Below are 15,732 nucleotides of genomic sequence, written 5' to 3' on the forward strand. Positions count from 1 at the left end.
TTTTGGGCTGAAATCTTAGTGCTCTGTCATGTGCTCTGTCTGGAAATGGGTAGAGCTGCTGCATTCCCCAGTGGAGTAAATTTATTCTGAGGGGTGGTTTCCCCGCAGATGTCAGTGTTTCAAATGGAAGCGGGAGCTTTGGCTTGTCTTTAGGAAAGGGCATGAGAAATGTGGCTCAGAAACAAGCTGAAGAGGGAGAGCTCTGCAGGTTGGTCCTCCGGAAACTGCCCAACACAAATACTTACACAAAAATCTGGATGGCCAGATGCAGGGATGGAGATGTGTGATGGGGACTTGAACAGTAAGAGTTTCACGTTTCCGTAGGTAGCTGTCTAATATGTGACATCCAGGCAAAACCAAGGAAAGGGCTGCAGCACGCAAAAGGGAGGTGGTACCAACACTAGAGATGTGTTTGCTGTGAGAACCACTCGTTCTGCACGTAGCTTGTGCGGTGCTTTTCTCAAACCAGGCTCCCTCCTGCTCACTTCTGGGCATGGTTTTCCAGGAGCAATCTGGAATTTAGTGAGTGATTCCCCCGAACACGAGCACCACCCAAGTGAGGGGGTAACGTCACTTCTTCTCCAATTGATACCCTGTTAAATGCTCTCTGGAGACAGTCCCTTGCTTCTTTTTTCCCCAGGAGGCTTGTCTGAGCACAGGCTGTTCCCGTGAATTGTTTCCATACGGTCAGCGTTGTTAGGGCACGAAAAATGCTGTTCTTTGTACTTCATGCAAGATATTGCCAGAAGAGAATTTCAAGCAGATTTTTCTTGCTTATGTTTTGTAGGGGGATCCTGGACCACCAGGCCAGCCAGGAGCAAAGGGATCCAAAGGTGATGTGGTAGGTTTCAGCAGGGTGGATTCATAGTGTCCCACGTTTGAAGATAATGTCTAATTAAGAGGACTTTCATGTGTTTTCCCAACATGTTTGATTTGGCCTATGGTCTACACCTTGAAAGACGGTGGAAAACCTAGTGGGAGTGCTGTAAACATGCATTTAAGTGTCTAAACTCAATAGTTGGTTGACTTTTTGAAAGTGGAGAAGATCAAGGCAATAACAGCTCCAGCACGACAGGTGAATCTTGGGCAAGTCTTTAGTCATTGCCATGGGTTGTGCCTCCTTCCTGTACCCGTCCATGTGCTACCTCCAGCTCCAGCCAGCTTGTCTGTCCCTAAGGGGATCTGAGCCAGGCAAGTGTCTCTCTCCTTTACCTGACCCATCGACTTTTCTGACTTGAAACCTTCCAGCTAGGGCGTCAATTTATCCATGTAGTTCTTACCTTTCTTGGAACAGTCCCTCTAACTCCTTGCCTTTACCGAGCAAGGAAACACAGCACACAGCTCCTTCAAGGTTCAGTGTGGTACCTACTCCAACTTCCACATCTGGCTGTAATGACAGCCTGCTAATTATTCTCACAGAGCGGGGATTTTTTTTTTTTTTTTTTTCTAAAACATAAGTATGTGACCTCAATACTCAGCAAATTCCTGCTCCCTTTTGGCAGGCATTAGGATTTTTATTTTTACCCTGTTGTGGTAATGCCAGAAGATAGCCTAACCAAAGTAGGTGTTCTTGGCAAGGAACATACCGGGTGATAAGATGAATAAACTCTACCCATCAATGGATGATCTGGAACTACCTTTGGGTCTAATGAGTAGCAGAGAAAGCACCCCCAGGAGTATTTTTTTCATGTAGCTGGCCTGCCTGGTCCTCTGCAAATGGAGAAACAATGCACAGAAAATGCAGTGCCTCAATTTAACAGTGCTTTAGTGCATGACCTCACTAAAAGAGCCCTACTGAAGATGGTGAGGCTGAGTTTTCCATTCATTCTGCCGAAATTAATCCTTTTTACAGCTAATAAACCTCTGGAGCATTTCTTTTACTTCTTTATTCACAAAGCAGCATTGCAAAACTTAGGCACAAGAAACCCTTTTCATTTCCATTAACTTCCCAAAATACAGGGAGCGGCTTGGGGAGAAATGCCCTTACAGAAGAAATGCTCTGCAGAAGACTTGCCAGTGCCTTGGTTCTGTGCTGTGCAGTCAATGAACAGACAGAGGACACAGGTTTTAAGCATCTTGTTCTAATGTTTGCCAGTGCATTGAGTCCTCCCTTGAGTTCATCCTGCTTTATTTGTCCTCATCTGCTCTGTATTAGGAAAAATGTAGGTCCTTGCCTTCTAGCTATTCATTCCTGCCCTAGAACTCTCAAGACATACGAAGAATCACTTGTAATAAAACCAAATAGCAGTTCATTCCCCAGTGTTGGAGCAACTGACTTTATAAATCTCCTTTTTATAAAACTCTTTCCAGCCATTATCCAAAAGCACACCCTGAAGTCAGGCTCCCAAGTGGAGTTGTGCTGGAACTGCTGCAATTTTAGATGTCTTTCTTATTTTCCTTGCAGGGTCAAAAAGGAAAGCAAGGAGCACGGGGCAGTGCAGGGAGCAGAGGCTCACCGGTAGGTAAAAAAAAAAAAAAAAAAAAAAAAAATGATTTTCTGCCCCAGCAAATGCTGTTCAGGAGTTCCATCGCTAACACCTTTGTGATTTTAGGGCACCCTTGGGCTACCAGGTCCTCGAGGAGTGGTGGGAAGGCAGGGTCAAGAGGGTGCCCCTGGAGTGGACGGAGTGCCTGGCAAGGATGGCGTGCCTGGGATGCTGGTGAGTTTGCATTGTAACCTCATATTGATAGCAAGCGCGACTTAGGAGCTGGAAAAATAAAAGGTAACACAGGAGAAACAGATGTAGTCCAGCCACAGATATCCCAGTTTACACGTACCCAGAGTGGATCCTATGTTGCTCTTCCTATCTCACACACAGGCATGGCCATGTCTGTAAACGACGCTGTGCTCCTAGCCTGACCAATAGCTTCTTGCATGCACGGATTTGCAAGTCCACCCATGCCCAGATGCATGCTTGCTGGCTGAAGGCAAAATCATAGCCCTGTGCCCCCAGAAGATGTGCAGAAGTGGAGACAGAGCGCCTTGTTTCATAACCTCTCCTGGGTTTCATTTCTAGGGAGAGCAGGGAGATGATGGGGAAGAAGGTGTAACAGGGATGTCAGGCAAAAGAGGGAACCCTGGCATAGCAGGACTGCCCGGGGCACAGGGACCACCAGGATTCAAGGTGAGTTTGTGACTCTAAAATGCTTCTATGAGCTATGCAGTCTGTGAGCCTCGTGTCTCTAGAGCTTGGATTCTCCAGGGTCTAATAAAGTCTGAACTCCTGCTGCCACCTTTCACTTAGCTGGAGGCCCAGTCAGTCTTTCTTCTCATCCATCCATCCATTTTCATCATGTTCACAGCAGCTGAATGTCCCAGCAACTTTTCCTCCTTTGTCAAAGTTCTCTGAGCACAGGCATTTACAAATACCTGTACCCACACTGTGAACACTTTAGCTTCCATTCATTAGAAACCCTGCCAAAAAAATGTGACCTCTGAGAAGCTGCAAGGCAAGTGCTACAGCCTGCCTGTGAAATGTCCAGGATGGACAACTCCATTGAAACATGGATGTCCTCCCGCTGCGGGAGACTCTGGGTAGGAAGACTGCAGCTGGGTTTGGGGAGGCTCTCAGGTCTGATTTAAATTATGCCTCCCCTAACACATCGCTCTTAAACTGTCACTTGCTGCCCTCCAGCTGCCTTGGGCAGAATAACAGGCTCTTACCAGAAGTGACTGACAGACCCTTGTGTAGTTGTGCCACGCTCACACCCTGGCTGCAGAGAAATTGGTTGCCCCTTGGCCACCTGCTCGACCACGCTGGGCACTCACCACCATGGCTGCTCCGTCCCGGTAGCTGGGGTTTGTGCTGCTGCTGGTGCCTGGCAAGGGGAAGAGCTGGGGAGCAAAGAGCGATGCTGGGTCTCAGACACCCCACTCCTGTCCGTGAGCTGCAGTGTTGGTGCTGCTGTCCTCCAGCTGAAGCCTTGGCATGACTTCAGCATTTCCGATGGCTTAATCATCAATTGCTCGGTTCCTAGGGGGACAAAGATTATGAGAAACTGCCGGGCAGGACAGGCAACATACACAAGTGCAAACGGAAGATGCTTCACCCCCCTGCTGTGCTCAGCCCCCAGGCAGGCAGCACCCCTCTGCTGCAGCTCCTGGAGCTCAGGAGGGGCCCTAGGCATTCCCGTCGCTGGCCTCGCATCCTGCAGCCCTAGCAGACCTGAGGCATCTCGTGATTAAACCACATTCCTTATCCTGATGAGCCACTTTTTTCCAGCTTTCCATCTATGGCTATTTCGGCTGAATGTTGTTATATTTAGCTCCTGTCCTTTGGAATTGTTTGAATTCTGTTATTTTTAGGGTGAAAGAGGATTGCCTGGACAGGCTGGCCAAACAGGGAAGCGAGGATCACCAGGAGGAATGGGCCTTCCAGGGAGCCCTGGCAATCCAGGCCCCAAAGGCCAGCCGGTGAGTGACCGCTGAGCTGAGCAGTGCTGACCCCACGCTGTAGGAGGAGGTGCAGACCCTCATGCCAGGACAGCAGGGTGGCCTGGGAGGGTCGCGGAGAAGGGAACCCATAAACCTAGCACGTCAGTGCCGGAGCATCAGTGCAGCTCTCTCCAACATGCACGCTTCTCTGCTCCTCACTGTTCACTTGTGTGTAGAGACATCTAATCCATGCCTGCGTTCCCCAAGACAACGTGGCTGTGCCCCTCTCCCTCGTGCCTGTCATTATAAGGCCATGATACCTGCCAGCAGCCAGGCTGCAGAGCCATGCTGAACTGCCCTCAGCAGTCCCTTCTGTTAGGATCATAGAATGATAGAATCACGGGTTGGAAAAGCCCTCCAAGATCACCTGGTCCAACCATCCCCCTACCACCAATGTCACCACTAAACCCTGTCCCTAAGCACCACATCCAGCCTCTCCTTGAGCACCCCCAGGGACGGTGACTCCATCACCTCCCTGGGCAACCCGTCCCAATGCCTGACTGCTCTTTCTGAGAAGAAATGTCTCCTCATTTCCAACCTGAACCTCCCCTGGCACAACTTGAGGCTGTTCCCTCTAGTCCTATCACTGGTTATCTGTGAGAAGAGGCCGACCCCCAGCTCCCCACACCTTCCTTTCAGGCAGCTGCAGAGAGCAATAAGGTCTCCCCTGAGCCTCCTCTTTTCCAGACCAACCAACCCCAGTGCCCTCAGCCTCTCCTGCAATCCAATGATCCCAAAGGTGCAGGGAGATGCAGCTCCGCTGGGGATGTGTGGGAGATGCGGAGCAGGCATCACCCATACAGGCTGGAAGGCAGCAGAGCTGCAGGTTCAGAGCACGCTGTGGGAGAAGCACCAAGAGCCCTCGGTCAAAGCAGAAATTAAATTCCCACACCGGTCTGCAGGGCAGGCTCCTAATCCTTTGTGCTTTTTTATTGTACCGGTGGGATTGCCCAGCTGAGCACTGAGGTGTCGCACTTTATCAGCCCGAGGCTACATTGAGCTATTTAAATTGGGAGCCTTTTAGGCCAGGAGTCACTCTTACAGAGTAGACAAGCCTATAACTACTTAAATGCTTTAGATTCACTTACTAGAAATCTTTTAGAAACCCCTAAGCAGGGACCTTTTCAGGTCTCTTAAAATAAACCCTCCGTCTGCTCAGCATCTTGGCACCCGTGGCGTTTCCAGCCACCTGACATGCGCAGACGTTGTGCAGCCTCTCCCTGCCTAGGTAGCCTGAGCATCTCCAGAGCACTACAGACAAAACCAGAGGGATTAGGACTAACACAAAGCAAGGGACAAGATGATTATCCTCGATACCTCAATTAAAGGTAGCTGCCCTATTTGCGTGTTTGATATCCGACCCTGTGATGGCAGTATTCAGGCTGGGAGCTGGGAGCCAACAACAGCAGTATTGTTTTGCCTCCTGTGCACGCATCTGGCAGGTTGCTTCACCCAGAATCGGGGCATACCTCGCTGCATAAACACTGATCTGAGCTTAGCTGAGAAGGTTCCATGGCATTTAGATTTCTCTAAAACCCTTCTGACTTCTCATTTACTTTTGCCCTAAATTCCCCTAGAAAGAGGGCTTGGTTGGTTCTCGTAAAACAGGAAAGGTCTTGGTCCTCTGTTAGTAGCGAGTTTCCTTTCCAGGATCCGTAAACGGGCAGTGAAATCACTTCGTATGCTTGGAAAGTTTCTTACACTCCACCGAGTCCAACCAAGACCTTTCTTGCCAAGCAGTTCCTCACTGTCGTGGCAGGAAAAAAACTTCCTAACAGTAAGGTCTCTAGACTGACTCTGGAATAGCCTTGTAATAGAGGTGGTGGAAACCCCATCGCTTGAGTCATTTACAACCGGGCTGAACAAGACCTTGTAAAACATCCCGTAAAGTGCAATCCAGCATGGGTCACACCGTCCAGCTGAGAGGCCAAACAAGCCTTTTCCATCTCTCGTGTTCCTGAGACTGTGGATGAATCATCTGGTGCATGTTGCTGTCCCATTTTTTTTAACGTTGAATCACTTTGCATTTTAACAGCTGAGAAGCCCAGAGATGTCAAAGGGCATAAATCTTAAACATTACGGTGAGATGAGGGTGTTCCTATATGAACGTGCTACCCAGTGAGGTTTTTCTATTCTCAGAGTGCATGCTATGTGCTTGATGGCCTTCCAAATATTTTATTATTATTTTTCTTAAGAAAGCAAGCAAAAGTCCCTGCAGGGATGAATAGGAAAAGAACTAGGGGATATGTATGGCTTTCCTGGCTTTGAATGGGAGGTTATGTTGTAGGAACACACATTTTTTGACAGCATAACTGAGCACAGTTTGAAATTACCCTTCAGTAGATCACTACAGTTGGTATTAGAAATAAAAGAAGTGCTTATTTTAAAGGGCTTGGAGCATGGACTTCCAGGATCAATCTCAGAGTAGATGTGCTTCATCCTGCTCCTGCTGACTGTGGTCCAAGCTCTCCAAGCTAGCCAAGCATCTGCTAGAAATATTGTAGGTATGCCTCTTGTCTTGAGGGCAAAAAGGCTTAGACTGCGAGATGTTCTGGAGTTGCTTCTAGCCTGATGTTTGTGTAATGCCTCCTTCAGATTTCTCCCATACCTCTTTCTCATCAGCCCTGCTCAGACTGAAGCATACTAATGGGTTTCTCGTTCTCTGAAGCTGCTGCGCTCTTGGCGTGTCTTCAAGTGACCAGTTCAATGTGAACTTACTGTTGCTCTTTGTTCTTGTGTTTGTCTTGGCTGCTGTTTCCAGGGAGACTTCGGTGAGGCAGGATTTCCAGGGATTGCGGGCATCTTTGGGCCAAAGGTAAGAGGCTATCTTGTGACCACTTGGCTTTCCAGTCTCTCTTTATTGTGGCCAGACAATGCAATAAGTGCTGAAAATTATTTATTAGTAGTTTTGCAGAAAATATTGAAATTAAATTGTGATTCCAACTTTCTTTCATTTATGCATCATAATGGCTGAATCATTGGCCGTGCATTTACATATGCTCTGATGGAATTTATTCCTGTTAAAATGGGTAGGTTGTGGATGGCAAATGGCTGCCCTACAGACCCCCACCTGAACATCTTGCAGTCATTCATTTCTCCAGCATCAATCATCATTTTAGACTCATTTTATCAACGTATACTTTTACTGGTGAAGGGGAACCAGTTTGTTTTCTGTAGGAAGTAAAAGGCTTGCAGAAGAGGAGTGGGAATGTTTTAAAATCGGACTGTCCCGTTCCCATAGACTAGGGGCAGCACCGCTGCCCTTGCAGCAGAGCTGTAAGCAGGGGCACAAGCGTGGGGATTGTTTAACAGGACCTGGCATCTCGTGTTTCCTCGCAGGGGCCCCCAGGAGACCTTGGTTTCAAAGGCATTCAGGGACCACGTGGGCCGCCTGGCCTCATGGTGAGTGGTTTTGCAGTTTGTTTGGTTTGGGAGGATTTTCCTCCATCCTCTGGCCTCTGTTCCTGTGAGGCCACAGGGTGCTACAAGCACGGCGCACTGGTTCACCCAGTGCCCATCAGCCAAGCTGTGGCCACGGTGCCACCAAGAGCACATGTACTGAACCACGGGTGCATGGGGCACTCCTGCCTTTAGAGACCGACATGCTTTTCTGACCGCTGCACAGATGGCTCCAGCTACACTGAAATCCCTCCGTTCCTGGAATTTCTGAGGTTTGCCATGGGCTGTGACAACCACACTGTGAGGGCTTGTGTCTTCGGGGCTGTGTTTTGAAAGGGGTTCAGTTCAGCTACACAAACACCATGGCCTTGCTGCTGAAAACCTGCAGAGGGATTTGGTGCCATCATTGAGTCTGCCATGAGAAAACTGACCGTCAGTTCCGACGTGGTTCATGGATATCTTTTCTTATCTAGGGAAAAGAAGGAATTATTGGTCCGCATGGCATTCTGGGTCCCACGGGAAGCCCAGTGAGTATCTGCCTTTCTTCTGCCTGGATTTTTTATCAGGGCACAGGGGTTAAGATCCAAGATGCTTTTGGCCATCTTAACTAAATCTCAAGTCCTGCTGTAATGAGGGAAACAAAGTGATCTTCAAGATGAGCAGCCTGAGAGAAGCTCAAGATTTAGTCTCTGGCTGTATATGTAGTTGAAGGGGGATTATAACTTAAAAGTGAGGACTAACTCTATTTAAGTGCAGTTTTTTGTATAGAGGGATCAGACTAGAAGACAAGAATGTTATTTCACTTTTTCAAAAGCAAGTTGCCAGCTTTTCCAGAGAACTTGGCCTGGGGGGGCCCCAGGGAAGGATAAAAAATAAAAATAAAAAATCAACAGAAAACCGATAAATGTATTAAACTGGGAACAGCTGGATTCAGGGAAGTGTTGAAAATCTCCGCCTGCCCCAAAATGCCAAAGGCACTGAACACAGACTAAAGTTCAGGTCAGTGCTTCATAAAAACATAAGCGTGAAGTTATTCAGAGCTCAGCACAAAGGGGCTGCTGTTGGCAGAGGCGAAAACCAGGAAGATGCCGGCGGCCCCGTGCATTGGACACGGGTTACTTGTGCCTACAGGCCGGCGAGCGGCTGCTCATGGCAGGCAGGGGCTGGGCACCTCTGTGCTGCGTGCGGGGGGTGCTTCCAGGGTGCTCTGCTGATTCAACATTTCATCTCTGAACCGTCCAGGAGTGACTTTTTTTTCTTTGGATGGAGCGTAGGGTGGGAATGTGATTTATTTTGAGATGCACTTGGGTCCTTGCAAGGCGATTCTGGGTGGCAATGCATCCAAAAGCGCAGCCTGCAGTCACTGACAGCCGTCTCGTGTGCTTTCACAGGGGCCGAAGGGAGACAAAGGCAGCCGCGGGGAAATGGTAAGTGAGGGCCTCCCCCGGGAGCACCCAGGGTTCTCTTGCTCAGGCATCGGGTCCCACGTGGGTGAGATGATGCGCGTACACACCCACACATACTCATGGACACACGCTGCTCTTAAAACTCCAGCTCATTTAACCCAATCGCCCAGCAAAAGCTGCCACTTGGATGATGACCGTGGCATCTCCAGGCACCAAATGCAGCGAGTGGCTGGAGGCTGTCCCCCTCGCGTCCCTCCCACGGGGACGTGTCCGAGTGGTGGTGGTGCCAGGGCACTTCCCTCCTGCTGCCCCCGTTCCCCTTCTCGCAGGGGCTCTGATGGACTCACACCGTCCTGTAGCTCCTTGGTGTTCTCAGCGTGCAGGGGATGTGTCGGGTGCACGGGACATGTGTTGCTCCTCTTCCCTGGGGCCACATCACCGCTCCCAGTGGTTGTTCTGCACACAGGGGCTCTGCCGTGACTGTGCAGGGAGTAATGAGCATCAGTTTAATTATCAACATCACCTGACAATTTCTTCTTTTTTTGTTGTTGTTAATTTTCCCTACAGGGTCTTCCAGGTCCAAGGGTGAGTATTTGAAATCACTTTTCCTGACTAATAAATTTAATTTAAACAAAACAGTTGCTTCTAGCAAATACAACGCTGTGGGGTGGGTGGCTGTCCGTACAGGGAACACGATGCGTACCTGGGGATGTGGCGTTAGTCAGAGCTCAGGAACCAAGGGTAGGAACAAGAGAGACAGCAGGACTGGACCGGGTACACACAGATGCACCCGGAGTTGGGAAATGGAGGAAACAGGGCCCTGTCCTGTCTCCAGAAGGGTTTGAGGGAGAGGAGACTGTAAAATGTTAAAAACGTGGAGGATTTCAGCAGGGAACAGACTCATTCTGGTGACAGCCACGAGAAACTGAATGCAAACTGAAGACATTTCACTAACTGATGCCCCTCTGTCTTTAGGGTCCTCCAGGCCCACAAGGACACCCTGGCCCTCCGGTACGTATACATGGAAAGAGTTCAAAGACATTACTGAAACAAACTGAAGTTACTGCAGTGATACTCTCCGGAGGGACTGTTCGCTCCCTGGAAATTAAAGCTTAGCCCCATTCCTCATATGCAAAAGCGTGTGTGTGTGAATGGACTAGTGTTTGTCGCACTCTAGCCCAAACCATCTCCAAGTATTTTATAGAGACAGCATTGTTGCCTCTCTCACTCGTCTGTATTGAGGGACTCAGAGTAAAGAGGATTTCAAAAGGATATAAATGAACATCTTTGCAACAGTGAGTGCCCATCGTTCTGGCTGATGCCCCTTTTTTGCTTTGATTTCTAGGGACCTCCGGGAATTCCAGCTTCATTTGTAAGTTCTGTTTTCTGTTCGTTTGTTAATGATGATAATAAATCACGCTGAGCTGAGGTGCTGTTGGGACATCAAGAAAGGCTTGCTGGGACCCTAAAGACACACAATAGCAAGAGACGCTGTGTTAGCAGGGCAAGGCTTGAATCATACCCCTAGCCTGAGAAGTGTTTGCTTGCATCGGGGCATGTTCAGCTTCTCCCAGTCTCAGTTACCATCTTTTTCACCCCACACCAGCAACAAGATGGCTTTGGTGCTGCTTTCCAGACACTGATCGACTCCAGCACCGCGCTCAAGACAGAGGTACCGGGTGTACTGTGGAACTCCTCCCTGGTCTGTGCTGGAGCTGCAGGCTGGGAACGGTCCCAGCCTTGCTCATTCTTTGTCTGCTTGGAGTTCCTATCTGCAAACCCTGGTTTGTCTGCTTCTTGTGGAGCAACGGGGCTTTGTGCATTTAATGAGCCAGTTAGAGGATGTGGTTCTGCTCCGTTACTCGTGAGGCTTCAAACCTCATGGCTTTGCCATCGTGACTTCGCCAGCACGGCAGCAATTCCCCGTGCAGGACAGTGCGCAGTGTCACAGCTCGCTGCCACAGCCCTTTGGCCCTTTGGCCCACGGAGTTTCCCCCTGTAAAGCAGAAATCCTTGTGGTTAGAGCGCCTCGTGCCGCCAGGGCACACCTGACTGCCTCCTTTTCTCTCCAGAGTTACCAGCACCCAGACCTGCTCATGCTAGACCATGGAGGGGAGATCTTTAAGACACTACACTACCTCAGCAACCTCATTCAGAGCATCAAGAGACCCCTGGGCACCAAGGAAAACCCTGCACGCATCTGTCGAGACCTCATGAACTGTGAACAGAAGATGAATGATGGTAGGAAGCCCCGAGTTATCAATCCATCCTGGTCTCCTTCCCTGGGACCAGTGATGCAGGAATCAAGACTTGCCTTTGCTTACGCACAGCAAAGTTACATTTTCTTGTTAATCCCCAAATCCTCTATTTCTTAGGTACCTACTGGATCGACCCAAATCTCGGCTGTTCCTCAGACACCATACAGGTCATCTGCAACTTCACCAACGGCGGGCAGACATGCCTCAGCCCCATCACTGTCTCCAAGGTACACACGCAGCAGCATTTCCCATACAACCGTTACGAAATGTTTACCCACAAGCGTGTTCTCCTGGAACGCGGGACAGTGACCAGCGTAACCCAGCAAGCTGCCTTAATCCGGGCAGCAGAGCGAGCGCAGCTGTGCTGGTGGCATTCAGCACTGCTCTCATGCAGTTAAAAATACACCTACGTTGTTGACTCTTTTCAAGACAGAGCAGCATGTTTCCAGCAGTGTTTAATTAACCCATAACCTTAACAGAGGCCAGTAATCCTGCAAACACGCTGCTCCCAAATGCTTTGTTGGATTAATTTATGTTCAGGTCACTCTTGAATTTTGTTGTCTGCCACTTGAAAAAGTGTGGTCAGCTTAAATACACAAGTTGCCGCTGAAGTGAATGCCAGGGAAGTTTTCTGGAGGAAGTAACTGCACCGAAAAATACCAATGGCAGTATCTGGGCTCGTCTGCAGTGCCCACCAGAGCCTGCTGCTTCGCTTCCTTGCAGAAGCACGCATTGAACTCAAGCACACATTATTTTTCTCCTACTTAAGGACCTGCCAGTTTGTTATGAAAAATAAAGCACCTGCCGTGCCCCCACGCCAACTTTCCAGACTGCCTTTGTGCCTGGCCCTCATGCCCACACTCACACCAGACCCAGTCTGGGGCTCAGCCATCCAGCACAGCCACCGCCAGACTTGCTCAGAGCCCAGGGAACGCCTTTGCCGTTGCCTCTGGCACTGCCGAACCGCTCTCTCCCCCAGCCCTGCTGCAGGGGGCACACACTAACGTCTCTGTCACCTTCACAGCTGGATTTTGACGTCGGCAGAGTCCAGATGAACTTCCTTCGCCTGCTGAGCTCGGAGGTGGTGCAGCACATCACCATCCACTGCCTGAACACCTCCGTCTGGCAGGAAGGCTCATCCAAGAAACCTTCGGACAAAGCCGTGCGCTTCAAGGCCTGGAACGGGCAGATGTTTGAGGCAGAAGGTCAGCTCAAGCCAGAAGTGGCAGCTGATGATTGCAAGGTACGTTGTCCTGAAAGAGGGGAGAGGTGGAGAGAAATGCCAGGCTGAACCCACTCAGTGCACACGACAAGACTCAGGTTATGCCTGTGGTTCTTATTCCATGACCACCCCAAAAAAAAAGGGGAGAGAAGTGGGGAGAAGGCACTAAGATACCTGTTTAACACTTTAATTCTCCAGTCCAAGGTGCTACAGGGTTCTCCTGTTAGGAAGACTGCCTTCAAACAGAAAGTTACAAATTGAAGTCCAAATTTACACGTTGTGCAGTGACACGGCAGAAGGCAGAATTGCCACCAGCAGGCAGCAGGCTCAGCTCATGCCTGACGTTGTGCTGCTGCGGTAGCAGCGTGCCCGCATTTGGGCTTCCCGCTGCATCGCGAGTTTTATGTTGCCATTTCCAGCTGTTTCCCTCAACTTGACCTGGATAAAGGGTTCCCCAAAATGCATTTCTAAACCTCTCACCACACCTGCTCAGGGCTTTTCAAACATACACCGCAGTGAAACTCACTCCTCTCCAGCAGTAAAACAACTTTTTCTGCCTTTCCCTCCCTGCGCAGATCAAGGACGGACGCTGGCATCGGACTCTCTTTTCGTTTCGGACGCAGGACCCTCAGCAGCTGCCAATTGTCAACATCTACAACCTTCCCCCATCCGAGCCAGGAAAGCAATACCACCTCGAGGTCGGCCCCGTGTGCTTCCTTTGAACAACGCCGCCAAACCCGGGCTCCAAGGCTTTGACCCCACTTTTGGCCTACGTCTTCACACAGCATCTCCCACCTCTCTGCAGCAAGGACAGCTGGGCTGTGTCTTTTGGGTCAACTCTTGCTCTAGCCTTTGGCTCAAGGTCTCCAAGAACCCGTGATCTACTGAACTCAGCAGCTTGTGGACAGGAGGAACGAGAAGGACGTGGGGGAGCGGGTATCAGTCGGGATGTGACCAGTGAAAAGGGATCAGGGGACTCGGTGTCGCAAGCGGTTCCACACACAAAGCTTTTTCCATGACCAAAGAAAATATTGAGAGAAACCTCAAGCAACTTGCAGCGTGTGGGTTTGGTTTTTTTCTTCTCCCCCCCATTTTTGTCTTACCTGGTTCCTGAGCTACCAAATGTTCTTTCCATTGAAAAGTAATTGAAAGTTGATAGAGCTTCCCTCGCAGAGCTCGTCGCTCCTGGACGGCCACGCGCTGCAGCGGGCTCTGCCAGGCGGAGCCGCAAGTCGAATCTGGCTGCTCTGCGTACCGGAAGCATTTTGATGTGCAATATTAGAAGAAACAAAAATATATATATTATATTATTTAAAGCAAAAAGAAAAAGAAAAAAAAAAAAAGAAAAAAAAGAAACTAAGTTCCTCCTTCCATGGGTGAGTTGAACCAACGTCCCTTCTCAGGCGTGCTGGTGGGGTAGGGGAGAGTCCCAAAGCTGAAAGAGGGGAATGGAAGGAGGAGAGGGGAAGATTGGTGCTAAAATAGAGAGAGAGGATGGGCTTGTCTGATTTGTTTCTACCTCTCACTGTGAAATCTCTGGTGCTCTTAAAAAAAGTGTGTTATTTTATATATATGACGTTATTTAAGGTTGTGAAGGTGCTACAGTGTCTTGCCACAGACCCAAAAAAAGCCCATAGGACCACCTCTGGGAAGAGAGGCGGTCGCGCCCTACAGCTAGATCAGAGAAACGCCTTTCATGGGATCTTTGCATCGCCGCGGATGCCAATCCCGCGCAACAACTCGAAGCGCATCCAAAATAACTCACAGGCTCTTTTAAAAGCAAATTTGCCTTTTTTTTAAAAAAAAAAAACAGCACTTCACTGCTTTGGGAGGAGAGCGAGGGCGCCAGCTCACCCGCAGCCGCTGCAGGATGAAGCCTCAGGGCGCTGCGTGGGCCGGCTCCCAGGTCACTCACTCGTTTTGCTGTAGCCGTGGCGGCCCCGTGGCCGCGGCGGCTCCGCGCGCAGCGATTCCCCGGGCTCAGCGCGTATTTAAACCCAGCTCTGCACCCTTCTGTCCGGGCCCCTCTGCCGAGACTGAGAGGATGGGACCTGGTCCCAGACCCCGGCCAGGCTTGGAGGGGTTTTCTTTTGTTAAGTTTTGTAGAAATCTAGTCTCTGTATGTAAATTTGGAGGATTTTTTTTTTTAAAGAGGATAATTATGGTAATCTTTAATTCTATATAAGGAATAATATTGATGTAATCGGAGCTGTACTGTATCGGAAACGCTTCAGTGCCTGTTTGGAGTTTTCATGTCTCGCACGGACTATGGATTTTATTTTTTTGAGGAAAAAAAAGAAAAAGAAATATACGTGCGTCTCTCTTGGTGTATTCTTTTTTTTTTACTACTGCCCGCTGGTTGGTTGCCAACCACCATGGACACAGGTTAACAGGATCCGTCTCAAATACCTCACCCTCCGCGCTCTGCCCCGCTCACAGATACCTCACCCCCGGCCCCCGCTGCCCCCGTGTGCTTGCTCCCGGCTGCCGTTACCGCCTGCTCTCATTTACGCTTTTTTTTTTTTTTCCCTTTTCTTCATTTTCTCTCTCTTTTTTTTTTTGGACTTCAAATAAATATTTAAAACTGAGGCAACGAAACGGGACTTTTACGTTTGTGGTTTGTTTTTGTTGTTTTTTTTTTTAAACTTCTCAGGAAACGGTGCTGGGTGCCAGGAGCACGCTCCACGTCCAGCCCCCCCCAGGGGATGCCCCCAATCCCCTTCCCACAGCAGCGCCCACGCAGCCCTCAGGGCGATGCCGAGCCCACACAAGGCTGCACCCCCACAGCTCCCCACCACCACACGTCCCCTGCCGTGGCCACCGGCACATTTCTCATCGTCATCCCTGTCCTGAGAGTGCTGGGGAGCAAGAGGGAAGTAGTGGGGACGAGAGATGAGCTTTTTTTTCCTTGCTGAACCTAAAACTCGGCTCGGTGGATCCGAGGTGACTTCGGAAGACGCCTTCTTGCTGACTGCCCAGCTCCTCGTGCGTTGTGTCAGGGTGTGCGGAGCC

General features: G+C 49.8%; 1 protein-coding gene across 4 annotated transcripts in view; it reads left to right on the forward strand.

Moving 5' to 3' along the window:
• The window catches only part of COL27A1 (collagen type XXVII alpha 1 chain), a 150,018-nt gene extending 135,955 nt beyond the window's left edge, over positions 1–14,063 (forward strand). Inside the window, exons 46-62 of one of the 4 annotated variants that reach the window (XM_035341656.1) lie at positions 788–841; positions 2,405–2,458; positions 2,553–2,660; positions 3,018–3,125; positions 4,307–4,414; positions 7,197–7,250; positions 7,775–7,837; positions 8,308–8,361; positions 9,226–9,261; positions 9,808–9,825; positions 10,216–10,251; positions 10,586–10,612; positions 10,847–10,912; positions 11,313–11,481; positions 11,616–11,725; positions 12,523–12,741; positions 13,296–13,442. In XM_035341656.1, coding sequence (XP_035197547.1) covers positions 788–841; positions 2,405–2,458; positions 2,553–2,660; positions 3,018–3,125; positions 4,307–4,414; positions 7,197–7,250; positions 7,775–7,837; positions 8,308–8,361; positions 9,226–9,261; positions 9,808–9,825; positions 10,216–10,251; positions 10,586–10,612; positions 10,847–10,912; positions 11,313–11,481; positions 11,616–11,725; positions 12,523–12,741; positions 13,296–13,442 — 1,431 coding nt within the window. The other 3 variants (XM_035341657.1, XM_035341658.1, XM_035341659.1) reach the window with 3 other exon arrangements.
• The last annotated feature ends 1,669 nt before the right edge of the window (positions 14,064–15,732 follow it).

Source organism: Oxyura jamaicensis, chromosome 17 (assembly GCF_011077185.1).
Source record: "Oxyura jamaicensis isolate SHBP4307 breed ruddy duck chromosome 17, BPBGC_Ojam_1.0, whole genome shotgun sequence".
NCBI lineage: Eukaryota > Metazoa > Chordata > Aves > Anseriformes > Anatidae > Oxyura > Oxyura jamaicensis.